Source organism: Schistocerca americana, chromosome 2 (genome assembly GCF_021461395.2).
Source record: "Schistocerca americana isolate TAMUIC-IGC-003095 chromosome 2, iqSchAmer2.1, whole genome shotgun sequence".
Taxonomy (NCBI): Eukaryota; Metazoa; Arthropoda; class Insecta; order Orthoptera; family Acrididae; genus Schistocerca; species Schistocerca americana.
The window spans coordinates 842693106-842717484 of record NC_060120.1 but is presented as its reverse complement, the minus strand read 5'-3'; the positions used below and the strand labels follow the sequence as shown (position 1 = coordinate 842717484).

The 24379-nt window shown below is 40.4% G+C and overlaps 1 protein-coding gene and 1 pseudogene across 2 annotated transcripts in view; one reads left to right on the top strand and one right to left on the bottom strand.

Annotated features, from left to right (window-relative positions):
• Positions 1-1900: 1900 nt before the first annotated feature.
• Positions 1901-24379, bottom strand: part of LOC124595604 (trithorax group protein osa-like) — a 92159-nt gene continuing 69680 nt past the window's right edge. Inside the window, exon 8 of one of the 2 annotated variants that reach the window (XM_047134409.1) lies at positions 1901-6787. In XM_047134409.1, the coding sequence (XP_046990365.1) occupies positions 4977-6787 (1811 nt within the window). In that variant the 3' untranslated portion in view covers positions 1901-4976. The remainder of the gene's footprint in view (positions 6788-24379) is intronic. The other variant, XM_047134411.1, reaches the window with a different exon arrangement.
• LOC124597407 lies at positions 12615-12732 on the top strand (annotated as a pseudogene).

Sequence of the window (24379 nt, the reverse complement as noted above, 5' to 3'; positions counted from 1 at the left end):
CATTGTTTAACCCTGGGGCCAACTGCAACATGGCAACTCCACGACACCATGCTTAAACCCACTATGCAATAAAAGAGTTTTTTTGTCTCTTCTCAAAAATTTACTTACTGGGACATGACTACATTTCCAACTCACTGATTCAGTTACTTAAGTTCATACAGTTATACACGTTCATACAGTATACAGAGACAGATGACCACAGAATATTCCATTTTTCATAAAGGGACTTTACAAAAAAAAGTTAGTGAATGGGAACTCTAGCCAGAGAATTTCAATTGGCATCTGAAAGAAGAAAAAGAAGATTACGGTTTAGAGTCCCATTGATGCCCAGGTCATTAGAGACTTGGCACATACTCAGAAAGATAGGGAAGGAATCTGATCATGTCATTTTGAAAGGAACCATTCCAGTATTTGCCTTAAGTGGGACTTAGGGAACATACAGGAGACCAAAATCTAGATGGCGGAATGGGGACATAAACCATCATCTTCTTGACTATGGGTTCAGTACAAAGTTCAGTCATCGATAGGTACACACAAAAGAAAAAAGAAAACTTGCTAGCTTTCAGAAGATATCCCCCCCCCCCTCCCCCTCCCCTCGGAGGTTCGAGTCCTCCCTCGGGAATGGGTATGTGTGTTGTCCTTAACGTAAGCTAGTTTAAGTTATATTAAGTAGTGCATAAGCTTAGGGACCGATGACCTCAGCAGTTTGGTCCATAAGACCTTACCACTTAATATCCTTTGATGAGCTAGAGTATGCACACTATCTCCCCCCCCCTCCACCCCCCACACACACATACATACACGCACTTGCCTTACATTGTTGTCAGTTCAACACACAATACTGCAACTGCATTTGGCAGGACGACTAGGGTGGGGCAGGGGTTGCGTTGGATGGTGTGGGTAGAGGATGAACGAAGTGGGAAACAGGAATAGGAGTTGGAGATAGGTAACTAGTGGCTTGGAGGGAGGCAGCAGATGCACTGGTTATGAATGCAGGAGGGAGCAGTGGCAGATGCATGGGCTAGGCAAGTGATACCCATGTACTGGCGCTGGTGAGGTGCGGCACACAATGAAGATGACATGAAGGCATGGATTGGGAGGTGGTGACAAGGCAGAGGAGGGGAAAATTGTTGGGTAGAGGGTATGGGGGCAATGGGTTAGCAGAGACTGAAGGCAGGAGGATTATAGAAGCAAAGGATGTGTAGCAAGGATAGCTTCAGAGTGTGTGTTTGTGTGTGTGTGTGTGTGTGTGTGTGTGTGTGTGTGTGTGTGTACTCTAGCTCACTAGTAAGTGGCCCTTTACTCCTAAATTATTTACACATAAATATGACTTCAGTGTCTTAGCACTGTACCCCACTCAGTGGACATCTGGAGGCAAAGTGAGAGCTTTTACAAATGTTCTGTTGCATTTGCATATTATGGCACAGTTGCAGTCTGCACATTAACTGCCATGAAATCTTGAATTGATGGCTATGCCTGGCCATTCTGACATATAAGAAGTATCACCACACTAGAGTATAAGTTCAGGAGAATGATGCTCCAACAGCATTAAAAGAAACTTGATAGTTAAGTAATAATGATACACAAACATTCCTCACAAGCAAACTTTTTGTAAAGATTGTTCAGTAAAATAAAGCTCAGTAATGGACTTTCAGTCAAATAAACTTGAAAATTTTCAGTGTAGAATAACCCTGGGTGGAATATGAACATGGGTGTGTTTGAGAAAGACAATCACTCACCATATAGAAGATATGTTGAGCAATAGATATAATGGTCACCATACAGAAGATTGATTATTTTAAGCCAGATTTCAAACTTGTATTTTTCTTTAGAGCTGATAAAAAGAAGCCTCCTTCCACACAGAAATATTTACTCAAGAAATTTGCAATAATAAACAAAAATACTATAAGAAAACATCTGAAATCATTAATTACCAGACTTTGGCAAAACTTGCATCATGATAACTCACAGGAAAATGGTTGGTTCTAGAGGGTGTTCCAGAAGAAATGGTCAGAATTCAGGGATATGATTAGAATGATCATTCAAAGCCAAAAACTCTAGTAAAAATGGGCTCTAAAACACATACTTTAAGAGCTGTGAGCACTACTTCACCTTAATTCCTCTCAAATTGTAGAAAGCAAGGAGCTTGCAGTAGAAGAGATTTGTTTCTCAGTATCAAAGCTGAAGATCTGCTCATAGCTCATGAAGTATCCATTTTAGAGCCCACATTTACTAAACTTCTTTGCTTTGCACAGTAGCTCCTGTTATATCCCTGAATACTAATCATTCCTTCTGGGACACCCTGTACAATGGTTAGGCAACCAAAAATGTATCTTGTGGCAGATAATTGTTATTCAAAAATTCCTTTTGGGAACGCACCCTACTGCAATTAAAATGCATAAAATAAATTCTATTTAGTTTTATTTTAACATTATCAAGCATCATTCCTGAATAACTATTTTGTTTGCAGAAATAGTCATTTTTCTTCTGGATAGTCCTCATTACTTAAACTTTGAAAACTTCCTAATAATACTTTCAAACATGAAAAAATTAATTTTTGATATCAATAGTGAATAAAAGATAAGATATATTGCAAATGAATGTCAATTTGAAAATACTGAATGTCTGGTTACATTCTAAATTCTCAAATGCTTAAATGCAGTGTTTTTATAATTTTATTGTGACCAATGATATTATAAGGCTACCAATGCACATTTCCTAGTTGTCCATAATACGTACTGAAACAACAAAACTATGTTAAAGCTTTAGAAGCTACTCTGTCACTGCTTTTCTTCCTCTTCCAATGCAATTTACATAATAATAAATTAAAACAAAAAGTAAGAGAAACACAATTTCCTTCTGGAAGATATTTTTCTCCCATTTCATTTGAGTGGTATCTTTATTTATTCACTGAATTGCCTGCTACATCATCAACACTATACAAATGGACAACTAGATGAGCACATACACACACATGCAATTACACAAACAAACAAAGGAACACTGGATTACATATATTTAAGACACAGATCTCCTACAATAACAGAACACACTAATTCAAATGTAAAGAAGCAAACTAATACAACCAGAATATTTTGCACTAGTTACATTTAAAAATGACACATTTAATATCACAACATCATACGGCAACACCTAGTTACTACATTAGCAATGTATCACAAAAACGTTACAGACAGCTATTCTCATAATAATTTCCTTTTACATATCTTAGAGGAAAATGAGTAAAAAGTATGCATGTAAATAAACATATTTTACATATAAATACGTATTACCTGCAGGTGTCAGTAAGTATACACATGGAGTAGTTGCAGATCATTTTTAGGTCTATATGTAATTCACATACTGTATTGGAGATACTGTATAATGGACCGATAATCTTGTCAAGTAGTTTACATACTTGGAAGGCATGAGAATCTTACAGTTTATAACACCTAATTAACACTGAAGTCACAACACAGAAACATAGCTCTATTTAAATACTGCAGCATAATTACTTTCTTAAAACTGCAATGTCAGGAAGAATAGGCCTTATCTGGCAAACATGTCAACAAAGCTCACAAAGTCAAACTGCATGAAAAGCCATATAGAAGCAATTTATCCACAAAACAAACCAAAAATCATTTCTCTGAAAGAGAAATACTAAGGATCAACAAATTATTCCAAAAAAAGAACAGAATATCTGACTACAAATGGGCAGTGATCTTGTTGATAACGCATACACAGAGAAGCACCAAACTACAGTTTCACCAAAACTGTAACTTAAGCCAATGAAAAAATTAAACACATAATGTGACCTCTTGTTAGAATATAACGAAAATACAACAGTTAATGCAGAGTGTGAGCAATGGGCATGACAACAGAGACAGAAAGTAGAAAAACCCGTCAAGATAAATAAAGTTACAAAAGCAAGGTATTCTTTCATAGACACCTGCTCTGTGATCATTTCTCATCCTACAGGACTCAAATAATACATTATTTCCTCATCTTTTATATTTTCTACCTGCTTTTTTACTCTGTGCCTTCACTGCAACTACAGTTCTGTTTATCTCACATCCAAATATTTACTTTTAATTTCAATCAAATTCAATTTTCTCAAGGATTCTTTTCACAAATCCTGTAGTTATCATTTATTCAAATGTCATCATCATATTTCTTATTTACTTGGCCAACATGACCAAGGAAAGTTTTGTAACCATGTAGATGATGTATACAGCAGTTTGGATTAACTGCAATTAACCATCATTCTTTGTTTCATGCACATCACTTTTCCATCACTATAAAGACCAAATTAAGCAGTGGTACCCCTCAAAACAGCAATCTGACCCCCTGGTAACTTTTTAATGAGGAGGTGGAAATGAAATCACTGTTCTCTCTAATCTCTTTTCCTATCTTACAAAGCTCTGATATGAACAAATGAAATATGAAAAGAACAAGTATAGTTTACTATACTTCTGCACACAAGTAGATCTTCTCATCAGGTACTAGTTATATAGACCTTTATAAAAAAAATAGCTATCCACATACTGTTACTGACTTCAGTAAAATTTACTTTCTGTTTAAACAGAATAGATACACTGCACAAAAAAATAAATCACAGTATAAAAAGTAAAGAATACATTTCAGCGATTATCACTGAACAAAACAGTAACAAAAAATAGTTTACACTTGCATGCAAGCAATAAGAAATAAAACAATCAGTTCCAGTAAAGCAATGGGGACATGAAAACACTGCCTTCATAGCTTATCTGGTCTATATAAAATTAAAGTGAGTATATCATGTAATTATAGACTTCATGGAAGTTTTCTGAAAGTCAAGTCAATGTTATTACATAATTAATTACACACTTTGAGGTGTTTAAATAACTGAAGCTATGAAAAGGAGGAAACCTCATTTCTCTTCTTCACACCAATACTCAATATGTGGAAGTGACTCAAATCTTTCAAGGGTGTTACAATTACTGTGGTGGTGGCTGGTAACTTGGAAACCTGCTCTGGTCATATCCACCATACTGACTTTGAGGAGGGGGGCCATGTGGCCCAGGAGGTGGCATTTGGCCTGAAGGCGGACGATACTGGGAATACCCTTGTGTTGGCGGAGGAGGATATGACTGTGGTCCATACCCAGGTTGTCCATGAGATGGGTAGCCATGTTGAGGAGGATAACCTTGTGGCTGACCAGCCTGGGGAGGTGGCGGAACATAGGTCTGAGTTGTGGCTGGATGTGACTGGAGAGGTGGGAGGCCATAACCACTAGGAGGATTCTGTACTGAACCAGGAGGTGGACCCTGTGGTCCACCTGGACCTCCAGGGGGCTGAAAGCCTGCCTGTCCAGGAGCAGTGCTCGGTGGGTGCTGTGGAGGCATGTACCCACTCTGAGTCACAGGTGGATAGCCTGCCTGTGTAGTTGGAGGGTACCCACTTGATTGTGTAGTTGGAGGATATCCACTTGACTGAGTGGTTGGAGGGTACCCTCCAGACTGTGTTGTTGGTGGATAGCCACTGGACTGTGTTGTAGGTGGAAATCCACTTGCTTGTGTTGTTGGAGGGTACCCACTGGACTGAGTTGTTGGAGGGTATCCACTTGCCTGTGTCGTCGTAGGATACCCACTGGATTGAGTTGTGACAGGGTACCCACTACTCTGAGTACTTGGAGGATAATTGCTAGCCTGTGTGCTGGGTGGAAAGCTGCTACCCTGTGATGGTGAAGAATAAGTAGTTTGGCTCGTTGGAGGGAAGCTTCCACCCTGTGTAGACGGTGGATAATTGCTTCCCTGTGATGACTGCGGGTAACCACCAGCCTGGCTCGAAGTGGAGTACACTCCTCCTTGTGATGATGGAGGATAAGCATTTGACTGTGATGAAATAGAATATATCGCTCCACCTGACTGTGATGAAGCCTGATATCCACCAGACTGTGATGTTGAAGGGTAAGTAGCAGATTGGGTAGAAGGTGGAAAAGTGCTAACTTGAGTTGTTGGAGTATATCCACTAGCAACAGACTGTGCGGAAGGAGAGTAGTTGCTACTGGACTGCGTGGTGGCAGGATAGTTTTGTTGTTGTGGACCAGCTGAAGGCCCTTGAGGATAAGTTTGAGTAGAAGCTGATGGTGCAGAACTGGTAGTAGTTCCAGTTTGTGAGTAAGCTGTCTGAGGAGATCCAGTAAAGGGTGGTGAGGTTGCAGCAGAAGAGCCATAGCCTCCTACTCCAGGACCTGGACTTGAGCGGCCCACGTATGTACTAGTTGATGTCTGAGAAGGGCCTTGGGCTTGAGTAGATGGAGGTGCAAAATTTCCTGATGGACCATTCCCTGGACCTCCATAATTTCCTGGAGCTTGTGTTTGTTGGGACTGTTGCTGTGGTGGCTGCTGCTGCGATGATGGCTGCTGTGATGGTGGCTGCTGTGATGATGGTCCATGAGATGGATGTGACGGATGTGATGGATGTCCCTGATGTGGTTGGAAGTTGCTGCTTGTAGGTCCAGATCCTGGACTGGGGCCAGTGCTGTTAAATGGGGGTCCAACCTGTCCTGTCTGAGTTGAAGATTGTGCCACTGGTCCGTAACTTGTCTGAGAGCTAGCAGACCCATAAGCTGGTTGTGGCTGACTTGTAGGAATTGGCCCATGACTGTAGCCACTGTTAGCCTGATGAGATGGCGTACCACTTGACACTTGATAGCCACTAGGTGTTGACTGTGATAATGCCTGTCCAGATCCTGGAGGTGGTGGTCCATATGGTGAAGGTAAATTTGGTCCAGTGGGCCCACTGCCTGTAAAACAAAAAAATCTGTGCTACATATTTTGTTATCACTTGAACTTTTGTTATTGCTGAGAAAAACATTTAATTATTTGTGACTAATCTGATTTTCATATGACAGTGTAACATAGCATTTAATTTACTACATAGCAGTAAGAACTTTGCCAACTAGTACAAAGAAATCACGTTTTTGAGTAAATTTTTATGTGGCAATAACAATGTATATTTCACAGTTTCGATTAAATAATCAAAGAATAGATTCCTTCTGGTGGAGGACAGCAATGTTTTACCATTATACAATGTACATAAATTTGGAGTAAAACACTAGAGATAACATAAAGACCAACAACAGAACTATTTATCTCTCTTTAAGACCACAACGCTACTACTACAGACAATTTTTTAAGAAGAAATACCTACTATGTGGGAACTGTAATACGCCCTGTGGACTCCCTAGTTCTGACTGGTAACAGTTGGAAGACTTTACGCTGTAAGTTGTACGTTGCCAACAGTACAGCATACCACTAGCTGGTTTCTTATTTATTTATTTACACGTCAAGATCCATAGGGCCAAATTGAGGAGCAAATCTCCAAGGCCATGGAACGTCTCAATACATGAAATTACAACATAAAAGAAAGAAAAAATAAAATATTTATGAACCCAAAAAACAAGCCATAAGTTTAAGTAAACGCAATCAACAATACAACAAGAAAGTATTTTCCAAGGAACTTCTCAACAGAATAGAAGGAGTGACTCATGAGGACACTGTTCAGTTTTGAATTGAAAGTGCATGGATTACTGCTAAGATTTTTTTAATTCTAGTGGTAGCTTATTGAAAATGGATGCAGCAGTATACTGCACACCACAAGAGTTAAGGAAGTCCGATCTAAATGCAGGTTTGATTTCTGCCGAGTATTAACTGACTGAATGCCGTTTATTCTTGGGAATAAGCTAATCTTGTTAACAAGAATTGACAGTAAAGAATGTATATATTGAGAGGCCAATGTCAAAATACCCAGGCTCGTGAACAGGGGTAGACAAGAGGTTCATGAACTTACACCACTTATTGCCTGAACCGCCCGTTTCTGAGTCAAAAATATCCTTTTAGAATGGGAAGAATTACCCCAAAATATAATACCATACGACATAAGGGAATGAAAATAAGCAAAGTAGACTAATTTTCGTGTCAAACAATAACTCACTTCAGATACTGTTTGAATAGTAAAAATGGCAGTATTAAGTCTTTGAACAAGATACTGAATGTGGGCTTTCCATGACAGTTTACTATCTATCTGAACACCAAGAAATTTGAACTGCTCAGTTTCACTAATTATATTCTATTCTGTGAAATTAAAATGTTGGGTTTTGTTGGATTGTGTTTTATAAACTGTAGAAACTGAGTCTTACTGTGATTTAGTGTTAGTTTATTTTCTACAAGCCATGACCTTAAGTCATGAACTGCACTATTTGAAACCGAGCAAATGTTGCACACTACATTCTTTACTACCAAGCCAGTGTCATAAGCAAACAGAAATATTTTAGAGTTACCTGTAATAGTAGAGGACATATCATTTACATAAATAAGGAACATGAGCGGCCCCAACACTGATACCTGGGATACCCTCTATTCGACTGTACCCCACTCAAATCCCACATCGCAGCCATTCTCAACACTGAATAATGGCCTTTTCCTGTCTGGTGCTAAAGTAAGAGGTGAACCAATTGTGTGCTACTCCCTGTATTCCGTAAGAGTCCAACTTCTGGAGCAATATTTTGTGATCAACACAATCAAACGACCTAGTTAAAAAAAAAATTTGCCTAGCATTCGAAACCTTTTGTTTAGCCCATCCACTACTTCCACTACTTCAGATAGAGAAGAGAATATAGCATTTTCAGTTTTTAAACGACTTCTAAAGCCGAACTGTACATTTGATAGCAAATCATGTGATATAAAATGAACAATTATCCTTACTTACACAGCCTTTTCAATAACTTGAGCAGACACTGATGGCATATAAATAGGTCTAAAATTGTCTACATAATTCCTTTCTTCCTTTTCATAAAGCGGCTTTACTACTGAGTACTTTAATCATTCAGGAAACTGACCATTCCTAAAGAAAAAATTACAAATCTGGCTAAACAAAGGGCTAACATGTACAACACAGCACTTTAACATTCTGATAGGCACTCCATCATATCCATGAGAGTCCTTAGTCTTCAGTGACTTAATGATTGTCTCAATTTCCCACTTGTCTGTATGACAGAGTATTTAAGACACCCCTGTAGAAACTAAATTTTTATTTTATTCAACAACAATGCTCAGAAAATTATTTTAAATACTGTACTTATTGTCGTAGAAGAAGCTGAGTAGCACTGTCACTGTGGTGTAGTGGTTATGATACTAGACTGTTGCATGGAATTGTAAAATGTTGCACGAACTGCAAAATTTTAATTTCTATATTTGGCTCAAGGACATTCTAGAAGTATTCACAAATAACAAAAAACATTGTACTGGAATGTTCTGCAACTGTATATATACCGTATGTGTTCTGGCTGGAGGCAGTTCGCTCCGCGCTCTTGTATGTGCAAGTGCTCAATAAACCTTCATTAAGTGAAGTTAGTGTTCGTCATTCATCTAATTACACTTTCTTCTACGTGACATTATTCTGGTGGAGATGCTGGGTATTGGAACTTGTGATAGCGCACATTATCGACGACACAGTGGCTCCCATCAGGCCACGACAGTTTACGTGGCGAGAAACCCAAGTTCGAGCCATATTCCACAGACTGCACTCTATCGGAGACAGAAGAAGAGGAGGATGTTACGATTACAGCAATTGTGTGCCACCACATGAGACATCCTTCCAGGTTCTTTGGTGATGATGGCCAAGATCCAAACAAGTAGCTAAAGGTATATGAGCATATAGCCAGATTTAACATATGGGATTACACCGTGTATTTGGCTAATGTATTTTTCTACTTGGAGGGCACTGCCAAGCAATGGTATGAGAACAATGAGGAGAAGTTCACAAGTTGGGAAGTATTCCAGGCGGAACTGCTCAAGTATTATGGCGACACATAACGACAGAAGTGCAAGGCTGAAGATAAATTACAGTGCAGGGCACAGCGTCCAGGAGAAACGACAGCATCCTACATTCAAGATGTCTTTGAGTTGTGTAAAATAGTGGAGCCTAGAATGAAAGAGAAAGATAAGGTTGCACATCTCATGAAGGGTGTTGCTGAGCACATGTATCAAGCTCGACTCCTGAAGGAGGTTTCGACAGCAGACGACTTCATAAAATGGTGCCAGTATATCGAGACAATGCATCAAAAAAGAATTACACGCAAGAAGTTTGAACGGCTTTCAAATGTCGTATCGATGTCTGCGATGGAGGAAGATACTGATTTCACACGTGTTCTTCATCAGATAGTGAGAGAGGAAGTTCAGAAGGCACTTGGATTGCACGGCGAGCAAAAAACCGAGACGCTTCAAGAGATCGTAAGGGAGAAAGTGGAACAGACATTGAACCCAATCTCTCGTCCTTCATTTCCCCTTAAAACCATGAAAAAGTCAAGACCCAGGTGGAGTTACATTCCTACAATGAGGAATCTGTTTGAGCACCAAGGAAGACTGACGTCTGGAGGACCCAGGATATCCAATCAGTATGTTACCGCTGTAGATGATCAGGACATGTGGTACACTATTGTCGAGAAAGGCAGGGGATATTTGATGACACCTGTGCCAGAAGACAGCAGACCGATCTTAGTCAACGCCAACTCCGAGACAATGAAGATGAACAAGATGTGGGTGCAGGACGACGTATGTCACCATCGCCGCAAGCTAGCCACTGGAGAGGACGCTCCCCAACACACTGATAAAGGTCTCCATCACTGTTTAGAAGCTCCAGCCAATCACCTAGCCACCACAACCTGGAAAACTAAAGGGTGCGTCCTTCCTTGGAGGTGAGGCCGCCGAAGAGAAAAATCCTCCGCCGTCGATCACTACAAAAATGATAGGAACCTATGTCGAAATCTTCATGGATGGCCGACCAGCCCAAGCTCTTGTGGACTCTGGAGCATCATAGTCAGTCATTTCGGAGAAGTACCATTGCCAGTTGCAGAAAACCGTATTTGTCGACAACAAAACATCTCTGCTGAAGGTGGTTAATAGGAAATATGTACAACCTACAGGAAGATGTATCATTCGTGTGGGTATAAGTGGCCATACACAGCTCTTAGAATTCATTGTCTTACACAAGTGTAGTCATGACATCATTCTCGGATGGGACTTCTTGAAAGCTTCTCAGGCAATTATAGATTGTGGTCGCTCGAAGATTATGCTAGACGAGATGAGATACTATGGACAGGAAGATGCGCATCCGAGTGTGTGGAGATTGTGTGCTGGGTGAAGTGATCATTCCTGCAGTCAGCGCTAGAAAGGAAACTGTCATGTGTCATGCCATGCATCAACCCATGGATCTTGTAGTGGAATGTAAGAGAAGCATATCACTGAAGAATAACTTGGTCATCCCAGCTTCTGTCGTCTCATTTAATTGTGAACTGTAAATAGTTAACTGTCGCCGAGAACCGCACATCCTTCCAAGACGTATGTGTGAATCAAATACTGAGCCGTTAATTGCAGAACAGCTGAGTGTCATAGAAGCCACCCATGTCTGTGGGCGAAATTGGCACTACCACTACGAGACAAGCTCTTCTAGCTCAACTATCACCAGATCTCACTAAGGAACAACTGAAGAAGCTACTTGCCATTCTTCAAGAGTTCTCTGAATGCTTCAATCCACAGGTGAAGAGCAAATGAGATAAATCGATGGTGAAGCACCGGATTAGCACTGGATACCATCAACTAATAAGCCAGAGAGCCTACCGTGTATCACCAACGGAACGTCAAATAATTCGTGACGACGTAGAGAAAATGATGAAGAATGACATCATTCAGCCTTCACAGAGCCCATGGTCGTCACCTGTTGTTCTCCTCAGGAAAAAGAATGGCAGTTGGTGCTTTCGTGTTGACTACAGGAAGCTTAATAAGATAATTAAAAAGGACGTTTACCCTCTTCCACAAACTGACGATACACCAGATTGTCTGAAGGGGGCTAAGTTTTTCTCAACCATGGACATGTACTTGGGATACTGGCAAATTGAAGTAGATGAAGCTGATCATGAGAAAACTGCATTCATCACCCCTGAGGGCCTGTATGAGTTTAAGGTAATGCCGTTTGGTTTGTGTAATGCACCAGCAACTTCTGAATGGATGGTGGATAATCATCTAAGTCACTTGATGTGGACGATGTGTCTTTGTTATTTAGATGTCACTATAGTGTTCTCAGAGACATTTGATGAATACATAAAAAGTGAGGGCTGTTCTTAAGTGTATCCAACAAGGGGGACTGAAACTTAATTCAAGAAAGTGTCTCTTTGGAGCAAAAGAAATCAAAATACATGGCACCTTGTGTCAAATGAAGGTGTGCAGCCGGACCCAGAAAAGGTGAGATCTATAACGGAATTTCCTATTCTTAAAAATATTAGAGATGTGAGAAGCTTCCTTGGATTATGTTCTTATTACAGTTGTTTTATCAAAGACGATTGTATCAAAGCCAGGCCACTCGAAGAGTTGTTAAAAGCTGATGCTAAATTTATCTGCTCAAGAAGATTCTTTCGATGTGATGCGAAAAGCTCTGACGACTGAGCCTGTACTTGGTCTGTATGATGAGACAGCACCTACAGAACTACACACAGATGAAAGTGGGTATGAAATCGGTACTGTCCTGGTGCAAATTTCAGATGGAAAAGAAAAGGTTGTAGCCTATGCTTCTAGGGTGGCAACGGCCTTGCCGCAGTGGACACACCGGTTCCCGTTAGATCACCGAAGTTAAGCGCTGTTGGGCGTGGCAGGCACTTGGACGGGTGACCATCCGGGCCGCCATGTGCTGTTGCCATTTTTCGGGGTGCACTCAGCCTCGTGATGCCAATTGAGGAGCTACTCGACCGAATAGTAGCGTCTCCGGTCAAAGAAAACTATCGTAACGACCGGGAGAGCGGTGTGCTGACCTCACGCCCCTCCTATCCGCATCCTCAGCTGAGGATGACACGGCAGTCGGATGGTCCCGATGGGCCACTTGTCGCCTGATGATGGAGTGCTATGCTTCTAGGACACTAACAAAAGCCAAGAGAAACTACTCAACTACAGAAAGAGACTGTCTTGCTATGATCTGGGCCATGTGCAAATTTTGACAGTGTCTCTACAGAAGACCATTCACAGTTGTTACAGACCATCACTCACTCTGTTGGTTGACAGGTCTTAAGGATCCAACAGGACGACTCGCCAGGTGGGCATTACATCTTCAAGAGTATGACATATCACCATAGTATAAAAAAGTGGAAGAAAACACCCTGGGTAAGACCATCAAGACTTTGATGAAGATAGTGACTGTCTCGCACTCCAGGATCTCTCTGCTGAGTAGAAGGAGGACGCCAAGATGTCTCAAATTATTCTTGCCTTAAATCGATCAGAGGATGTGAAAGGACAATTCAAAGTAGTTAATGGATTACTTTGCAAGAAAAACTCTGATCTGTTTGGAAAGAGGTGGCTACCAGTGATTCCTAAACACATGCGCTTAGATGTTCTTCAGAAATTCCATGACATACCTGTGGCCGGACATTTAGGATTTATTAAGACATATGATAGGATCCATAAAAGATTTTTCTGGCCTGGTTTATATAGTAGTATCCGTCACTATGTGTCGCACTGTTGATAGTGCCAGTGGAGAAAGGCAGTTCCTCAGAAACCACCTGGCCGACTAATACCTATTTCACCATCCGAAACGCCTTTCCAGCATGTTGGGATTGACCTCCTTGGATGATTTCCAACGTCTGCTAGTGGCAATCGATGGATTATTGTTTGCACTGATTATCTGACATGCTATGCCATTACAAAAGGCATGAAAACAGCCGAAGTATTCGAGGTAGCCAAATTCATTGTGGAAGACGTTGTATTAAAACACGGTGCCTCAAGGTCGTTCATTACAGATTTAGAGAAAGTTTTTCAATCGAATCTTGTGACAGAGATAAACCATTGGTGCAACGTTACTCATCACATGACGACTGCCTACCATCCGCAAACTAACGAGCTTCCTGAACGCCTTAATAAGACCTTGGCTGACATGCTATCAATGTTCATCAATGTTGAGCAGAGCAACTGGGATGATGTGCTACCTTTTGTGACGTTTGCCTACAGCACAGCCAAACAAGACACCACAGGATTTACGCCATTTTTCCTGGGGCATGGGCGTGAAGCAACTACGACGATGGACACTGTGTTTCCGTTACATCCTGATGACGTGGACAATGACTACATCAGCCAGGTGTTAACCAGAGCTGAGGTAGCTCAGCAGTTAGCTTGACTGCGCATGCTGCAGGTTCAAGAAAACCATCGCCGAAGGTATGACGCGAGCCACCGCCCTGTTGTCTACCAGCCTGGTGATCTCGTTTGGATCTTCACTCCTGTTCGGAAGGTTGGTCTCTCTGAGAAGCTCTTCAGGTGCAACTTTGGACCTTATAAGGTTGTAAGACAGTTGTCTGATGTTAGTTATGAAGTTGAAGATTTCAACCCTGACACAAGACAATGAAGGATCCGAGATACGGTCAACATCAGTCATCGGGAGTCGGATTATGCAGGACCGATGACTCGTTCCTAGACGAGGACGATGTAACACCGAGATGCTGTTCTCTTAAGGAGGGAGCAATGTTGCAGAAGAAACTGAATAGCACTGTGGTGTAGCGGTTATGATACTGGACTGTTGCATGGAGGGTTGTGAGTTCAAAACTCACCTCAACTGTAAAATTTTAATTTCTATATTCGGTTCAAGAACATTCTAGAAGTATCCGCAAATATCAAGAATCATTGCACTGGAATGTTCTGTAACTGTATATATACCGTATGTGTTCTGGCCGGAGGCAGTTCGCCCCGCACTCTTGTATGTGCAAGTGTTGAATAAACCTTCGTTAAGTGAAGTTAGTGTTTGTGATTCATCCAATTACATCTTCTTCTAAATGACAATATAACTGATTTATCAGTAACAGATATATTTTTACTACGAACTGGCTTTATATAGCCGGCCTTGTGCTCCTGACCAGACACTTCCTTCACAGCTGACCATATGGTTTGAATTTCATCCTGTGAATTAGCTATTTAATTTGCTTACCACATACTCTTTGCCTTCCTAATAATATTTTTAAGCACCTTACAGTACTGTTTGTAATGGGGTACTGTAGCTTGATTGTGACTACTTCTAACATTTTGATATAATTCCTGCTTTGTTCTACACGATATCCTTATCCTACTAGTCAGCCAACTATGCTGCCTTCTACTGCTAGTACCCCGTTTAGAATGTTCTAATGTAAAGCAATTCTCAAAGAGCATGAGAAAGGTGTTAAGGAAAGCATTGTATTTGTTATGTATGTTATCAGCACTACAAACATCCTGCCACTCTTGTTCCTTGATGAGGTTTAAAAAATTCACTATTGCTGTTGGATTAACTTTCCTAAATACATTTGTAATTATATGCGACATTTGCTTGAGTACAAAAGCCTTTTAGTGTTAAAATTTGTGCATCATGGTCTGAAAGGCCATTCACCCTTTTACTAATAGAATGCTCATATAGTAATGAAGAATGAATAAAAATATTGTCTATGGCTGTGCTACTGTTCCCCTGCACCCTAGCTGGGAAAAACACAGCCTGCATCAGATCATATGAATTTAGGAGATCCACCAACATCCTTTTTCTTGCTGCATCATATACAAAATTAATATTGAAGTCACCACATATAACTAATTTCTTGTATTTCCTATAAAGTGAATCAAGAACCCTTTCTAGCTTGAGCAGATATGCTCTGAAATTAGAGTTAGGAGATCTGTAAATAACAACAATTAGAAGATTAGTTTCACTAAATTCAACTGCCCCTGCACAACATTCAAATATCTGTTCAAGCAGTGCCATGGACTGAAATGTAATACTGTTTTTTATGTACATGGCCACACCCCCACCCCGCAAGTAACTCCTTGGAAAAAGCCAAATAATCTGTATCCCGGTAAAGGAATCCTTTGAATTGCCAAATTATTTAAGTGGTGCTCCGATATACCAATAATTTCAGAGTCAACATCTACAAGCAGTTCACTAACTTTATCTCTAATACGTCTTATATTTTGATGAAATATGCTAATTCCTTTTCTATTTGGAAACATGACATCCTCTGAAGGCGAGCCCTTAGTTAGAGGGACTTTCTCTAAGCAGATATACCTATCAGCTGACTTCAATCTAAAAAAGGTGCAGCTCTAACACCAACTTCTACAGAAATTTTTCCATCAATGATCCCACCACCACCCACTACACTGTCACCTATAAGCTTTCCCAGCCTCCCCTTCCCATACCCATTGAGGTGCAGGCCATGCCTAGTGAAACCCGATCTACTGATAGGCTCATCAACTACACCACTGAAATGTGACCCATGACCTCTGCCATCAGTGCCCTCCCCAGGCCCCATGTTAAAGCACCTAACAGCCGCACTAAGAAGAGGCCGATCACACGATGTTGGAACAGCTACACGAAATGCACATTAGTGTTGACTGCATTGTATGTTTTGTCGCTGAGCTGTGATGCCACTGTCTGTGTCTTGTGGCACTACTTAACTGCATTATTCAGTAGTACTTAACTGATTATCACCTATGTCATGCACATTGCTGATTTCTTGGAAGCTCAAACCACAAGTTTGTGTTGGCTGCACTGTGTACTTACAGGACATGGATGCGGAGTTTGTCCCCCCTGCAGCATGCCCTGTGCCCTCTGCCACAACCCTCATGCTCAACAAATGTTGAGTTGTAGTTCGTGAGTACTACTATGTTTTAAATATATAACACACAATATGCCTGCCAACTTATTTAATCCATTTACATAAAGTTACGAGTTATATTGTAGTTTGTACTTTAATACAAATAGTTACTTACTCAACTTAAAACATCGAATAAAACATTAAACTTCAGTTATAAATATCATAATTGAAAGTCCTGGTGAAATGTGAATAATTTAAGGATTACGGTAACAACTCATCAAGTAGTAAGTAGAGGCACCGAAACATTAAAACGCACATAAATATGACAGGAAACTTTGCTAGCTTTAAGCTAAATCCTCTACTACAGCACATTCCCCCCTCCACGCACATATACCTACCTGTATCACCACACTACCCTAGCTAACTATACTGTGCCAGCACTTCAGCTTGGCTAGGTGCGGTGTTGTATCAGGTGGTGAGACCGGGGGAAAAGTAGGAGACAGGGAGTGGGAGGGAGGTTTCTGGAAAGGTGGCAGATTGCTGAGAGGGAGAATCAGCAGGTGCAAGGGATAGGAATGTGGCAATGGGGCTATGGTGAGTTAATTCTGGCCACTGACAAGTGCAGTTGTACACAGTGCACAATGGCATGGAGGAGTGGGTTAGAAGCGTGAGATTGAACAGGGGAAGGAGAAAGTAATGAGAAGAGAGTGCGTACGCAGGATGAGTTAAGTTAAGGTCCTGGGACAGTGGAGGAGATGTAGGTCAATGTGGGGCAGAGGCAAGGGCTAACAGAGATTGAGCCCAAAGGTCAACTCCCATCTATGTAATTCTGAGAACCTGGTGTTGAGAGGAAGGATTCAGATGGCATGCGATGTGAAGCAGTTAGCGTAATTGAATATGTTGTGATCAACAGCGTGTTCTATTACAGGGTGGTCAGCTCTGCTCTTGGTCCATTCATTCTGTTGGACAGTTCATTGGCGATCGATCATGCCCACATAAAATGCTCTGCAGAAATTGCAACACAACTGGTATATGATGTGCCTGCTCTTTTACAGGTGACCCAGCCTCTAATAGGGTACGATAGGATGGGAGAAGCCTATGATGGACTGGAATACAATGTGCTGGTTGGGTGTTTCAGTATCCAACAGTGACTTGGATTCTCCACCCAGCTCAAGTATTGACATGGATAAAAGGTTAGAGATACCTGGAATTCATGGTCGCAGTTTGCTCCCACAGGGGTTGCCATCACCAATGTGGCAATGTCCACTGATGCAACAGTGTCCGTAAATACATCTGCCCCCAAACTTTGTCCAGCAGTTCTCCATATGCTCAGATGCTTTCGTTTGTGCCACTGATAGTAAAGCAATTGATCTTGCCTGTATTTGCATTTTTCGATTTGGACTGTTCCCAGACTGTTTGCGTATGCTTAGTGTGAGAACAAAAAGAAAGCCAGTAGTCTATGTGCTGACTCGCCGCACTGGCCAGCATAGTTATACGCGCCTACTGAAGCACACAAAGATCGCTGGTTTGCCTGCTAGTCAAGGTGTAGCAGTGCCCTTATGGGTAGAATGTTATGTGCACTCCATTAGCTCTGTAGTCTTTCTCACACATTTCACATAAACAAATTGATAAAATAAAATAAAATTTCATGTTACTTATAGCTTTATATGTCAGCTTCATGGTGGAGGACCCATACTTTCAATAACGGTAATACTTAACATGATATTTGCTTCTAAGTACAACACTGTGAGGAATTCAAAAAAGTTTGCAAAGAAAAGTATGGGGCACTACGATTTTGTGTATGGTGCATATTACACCATATCTTGCTGCCAATGAAATTTAGCTAAGCTACTGACTCTTTCTTTAGGCTTGAGAGGAGGGCTGTACCTGCCTCCAGTGTCAAGAAAATGAAACTTATGTAGCACGATCACTTCTAACCGTACTCGCACGAGAATGAAATATTCATAACATATCTCTCGCAACTGTTCGAGATACCGACACGAGATTTTGGCAAGTGATAGCATGCAAAGAGGAGAGTATTTTGCTATGTGGTTAACACAGGGAACTTTCTTATCTACAGCAATATAGGAGAAACTATGGTTTTTATTTTATTTTTTCAATTCAATAGCGTAATTTTTAAAGAGTCTTGAACAACTATTGAAGAGAGAATTTGCTAGTATGAACCTAAATTGAAATTTCTTTTACAGCAAACCAAGACAATGAGGTTTTCCATAAGCTATCGACCAAACTAGTCGCCTATCACATTTTCGTAAGACACCCTGTTTCACAATTTTGTTGCAATAGGTATTGCAAGGTAAGTTAGTGCAACTTTTACCATATTATTACCAAAAAGAAAAGCAAAATTAAATTTGTCAACAAGAGAAATGTAGCTGTTCCTCATTATTGATGATGTTTCTTCAATGAGAAATAGTTAACAATTTGGACACAAATAAATTGCGAATTCTGTTGCAATTTTAGTGGAATCCTGAAATCCATCATATTTTCTACATCCACATGGATCCTCCACAAATCACATTTAAGTGCCTGGTGGATTGTAATAGAGTACAACTGGAATGGAAGCTTACAAAACGATTTTCTCTCAATTTTTTATCTGAGAAATATGAAAATTATTCGCAGCAAACAGTGTACAGTATATCTGTTGCTATCCCCATTCAGAGTGAAGTGGTGAACTTTTCCACCATAATTATCTTTTAATCTGTTATAGATAGATTGTATATACTTATGGTCTATTCTAACCTTAAGGAGTAGTTTCAAACGGTTCATGAAGTAAGGGAACAATGTAATTTTTAAGGACCATCAACAGTGAACTGTGGGTTTATACAACAACATAAGTAAAGAAATTGCACATTTATTTTCGTATCAAGGATGTACTTCTTGCAAGTTATCAACCTGATTTGTCCTCAGTTCCTCACTTAATAAACCACTGTTTCAGAAGGTTTAAGATGCAGAAGAAAAATCATTTACTAGGTTTCATACCTCCTGTTCCCTGTTGAAAAGGCACTTGGTTACAAGGCTACTCTGAAGTTGCAACAAAAGGAATAATTTATTTGGCTTGACTTGTTAACTTTCTCTCTTTCTCTCTTTCTGAAAAGCATAATTAGCGGTGAAAATAAATTGCCAGTTCTGTTACAATTTCAGGGAAAGCCTGTAACACAGTGTCTCTTTAATAATGAACAGCTGGGGCTGAAACTTACCAAAGGATTTTCTTTCTACACCTCAGATAGATTTGACACATGAAAAGGTACAGCAAATAGTGTACCATAATTCCATTCCTATCCCCGCACAGAGTGAGGGAGGGAATCTTCTTACTACAAATATCTTTTAAATCATCAGTGATACTGACTTTGACGAACAGTTCTGCAAGACAGTGTTCACAGATTCAGAGTTACGAAAGAGTTTTTACTGGGTCATTTCTACTTTGCAGCAAAAATGCAGTATCGTTCTATATGAAATAACAAATCAGGTGCCTGTGTCTCTGTGGATAACACTATTACAAGAACATGACAGTCATTACTTTATGAACTACTTGATACTACTCATTAAGAAAACATATCCCCTTTGATAAGTTTCAATTCCAGTCATTCGCTATTAAAAATATGATGGGATACAGGACTTGGCCAAAACTGCAACAGAACTGGCAAATTATTTTTGTCTGAATTGTTAACTATTTCTTATATGAAGAAACAACATAAATGATGAAGAATGGCTTTTTTTTGTTATAATATGGTACAAATTGCACAAACTTATCTGACAATAAACAGAGTCTTATTAAAATGCAGTACATGAATAGTCTGGCCAAAAGCTTATGGAAAACTTCATTGTGTTGGTTTGGTGTAAAACAAGGTAAGAAATTTCACATTTAGTTTCATACTAGCAAATTCTCTTTTCAATAGTTGTCTAATACTCTTAAAAAATTACAGTACTGGATTGGAAAAAATAAAATAAAAACCCTAGCTTCCGTTATATCACCGTAGGTAAGAAAGTTCCCTATGTTAATCATATAGCAAAACACTCTCCTCTTCACATGCTACCACTTGCCAAAATCTCGTGTCGATATCTCAAACAGTTTAGGAGATATAAGGTATGTTATGACTATTTCATTCCTATATGCATGTGGTCGAGATTGGAGACAGACAGAGACCTCCTCCCAAGTCTAAAAAAAATTTCAGTATCTAAGCTAAACTTCATTTGCAGCAATACGTGGTGTAATATGCACCAAATGAAAAATCATACCCACCCCATATTTTTCATTGCAAACTTTTTTGAATTCCGCCCAGCATCGTACTTAGATGTGAATATCATCTAAGTATTACCATTATCGAAAGTTTGGGCACTTCACCATGAAGCTGATATACAAAGCTATAAGTAACATGAAAATAATTCTTTATTTTTTTTTTTTTTAACGATCAGTTTCTGTAAAATTGTTCGAAGAAGACTGTAGGGCGTGCACCTCGATTCTGTCAGTGCAGAGAGTTGCCAACCCGCATGCCGAAAGCGAGTGAAGGATGTCTCGTTCATTCTGGCTAGCCGCCAGCTAGCCAGCAGTCACGGGCCCGCTAGCTCATTGGATAACAAGGGGATATTTCCCGCACTGGGTCAAGCTGCTTTGCGCTATTCCGCCTGTGCAGGTAGCCTGCTTTTTCTCTGTACATACCCTTATGTCACATTCTGAACTTTGCTTCTGGCTGGCTGTTTGCTTTGTGAACTCCACCCACAGAAACCGCCTGTTTAGTCTTGGTGTCCACAACACTGCCAGTATGAGTTATCATAAACTATGTTCTACCTAAGCTGAGGAGGATATAAATGTGGTGACAAGGACTTTCTCACTAAGTAACTGTTCACTGTGAGGCATATATCTGAACAACATATTACATATTTTCTTCAAAGTTTTTTTCTGCAACTGGCAATTTATTATCACTTGTTTCAGAAATTTTTGCAATTTTCAAGTGAGTTTCTAAAGTTCTGGCAGCAGCATTGCAGTTGCAGTTGCAACAGCAAGAAAAGGAATGGGGAGGCCAGTGGGAACAACAGCAACAACAGAAATTGGTGTTACAACTTTTGCAAAACCAACAAGTTCCCATTTGCTTGTTGTGACAACGCAAATGACAGTTTGGAGGCCTATTTACATTGTTTTGTTTTTCACTGCAAAGCACGTGATATAAGTAACTCTGAATATCACATTGCACCCTTACTGTCTTCCTGTAATAAACAGCATGAAGTGGTGCGAAAACTACACCTACTCTCAGACTCCACTAGTTTGTGATTTTCTGATGATTGTGGTTTGCTGACTGACTATTGCGGTCACTAAACCTGCATAGTTACAACTTGGGTCAAATGTAATCAATGTGTTAAGCAATGTAAGCAAACATATGTAGCAGGAGCTGCTGACTTGAAGGCTTACCATACAAGTGTAATTTGTCCTGTAAACAGTGTGGTACATCATATGTGGAATCATTAATCCATGATGATATTATACTTCTAGCTCCTGACACAGAAGTTACCATGAAGGCTTTAAAGTCACCAGATCCAACCCTGAATGATATGCTAAAAATTGCCAAAGCTCACGTAGCAACAGAATTAGTGCAATCTGTTTTTCACTATACTTCTAGTGTTGACTTTCTTAATAGTGCTAGTCGCCACTGTGTTCACCTTCAACTGATGACAAACTTATTATCTGAGTCACAAAGAAACTGATAGGCCAATAGTTCGGTGAGATGGGATGGGATGTAGTAGTTAGATCAGTTCTTAGTGCTCCGCCACCCTCACTGCTGGTAGATGCGCATGAACAGAAGCACTCTGCCCATTGTTGGCATGTCTCAAGCGTCGTTATCAATAAGTCCCAGAGAAGTTAATGCAGTCAAATCATGCTGAGACTATGGCCCAAGGCATCAACAATATAGCTGCCCGTTAAGTGATGTCATCTGTTCTGTATACCACAAACTGGAGCATCTAGCACGTGCCTGCCTTGGCCGACGCATGATAACAATGGCTGCCAGCGCACTGCACGCTATCCTCCTAATACCAACACAAGCAGCAGAAGATGGGACACACAAACTCATGGTGCAGCTGGACATTAAACAAGCAGAGGCAGAACCAGTTTGACACAGTTGCAGCCACTTCTGGTTAATGTGGGTACCCACTGGTGCATTGGCTCCCCACAGTTTCCTCAGTGCAGAATGGTGAGATGTAATGGACAGTTGATACTGTTGCACGGTCAGATCATGAACCAAGATAAGTATATGAATGCTGCTTGGTAACTAACCTTGCTGGTTGTAAACTCTTGGATGACAGCCAATATTTCTGAGCTTAGACACTTTTGCACTTTTCGGTTTCCAAATTCAATACAGAATAAATGTGGTTCCAACCATGATTCCACTGAAAGAACTTGATACACTGTGTGTGCAAAATAAGGGACTGTTTGAACCTGCATCAGGTTGTGCAACAGGGTTCCAAGAGTACCTATCCTTTGACCAATCAACACTAAGTATTGTTGAGCACGTCCAGTGTCTTCCACCATGTGCAATCAAGTTAAGACAGAACTAGATAGACTGAAAAGGATGGAAGTCATATTCTCAGCATTATCTAGTGAAGTGTAACATACCAATGACATACCCCCACAGTCGTAGTTAAGAATTCAAATTGGTCACTTCAAATATGAGGCGAATGTAAGTCTACCACTAATGCTCAAGCTAATCTATATCCAATTTCTAGGTGAGAGGATTTGTTGGCAAATTGGCTGGAGGTCATTATTTTTCCAAGATACATCTTGCTGACTCCTAATTTCAATCACCTGTAGACCATCAGACATAACAGTTTTTAGTAACTAATACACCATTCACCATGTATCGTTGCAGCAGACTGACATTTGGTGTAATAAGCACTCCCACAATATTTCAGAGGTACCTTGAGGAATTCATCCCAGGCACCCCTAACAGTGTTAATTATTTGGATGACTGGCTAATTATCATGGTCACATGGAGCAGCACCTACAAAATCTACAATTGATGTCTGAGTGGTCTGCAATGTTGTCTCGACAAATATAGTTTCTTTGAGTCAAGTGTAAAGTACAATGACATATGGCCACACACGATCATGTGAGCACCATCTGTAACTTACCTCTTAAGAACTACAGTCGTTCATAGGCAAAGTTAATTATTAAGCGATATTCATTCCCAGCCCGGCCCAAATTTCGTATTCACTTAATGAACTGCATAAAAAAGGTGTTGATTTCATTTGGTCAGAGGTATGCCACAAAGCTTTCCTATGATTTGAAGACTGCCTTAGATCAGTCTCTTGTTTAGCAATATTCCATCAAGGCGAATGCTTAACGCTAGCCACTGATGCAGCACTTGTGCAGTGCTGTCCCATAGTTATGCTAATGGCATAAATAGTCCTTTGTGTTTGCATGTCAGACATAAAATGTAGCCCAGCAAAATTATTTGCAAATTGAGAATGAGGTATTGACTACCGTACATGGTACCAAGAAGCTTCACATTTATGTGTTACTAAACTTCACCAAGCACAAGTCTTTCATTTCACTATTTGGTCTCCACTTGAAACTTCCTGATAAGATGGCGGAGTGGCTTCAACAGTGGGCATTGTTTCTTCCTAACTATTAACTATGAGATCCATTATAGGCTCACCATGCAGCACTCAAAAGCAGACTCATTTTCCCACATGCCATGCAGCCCAGATGCTGAGTTTGACAGGCACTAAGTGCTGTGTTTTGCCTTAGAC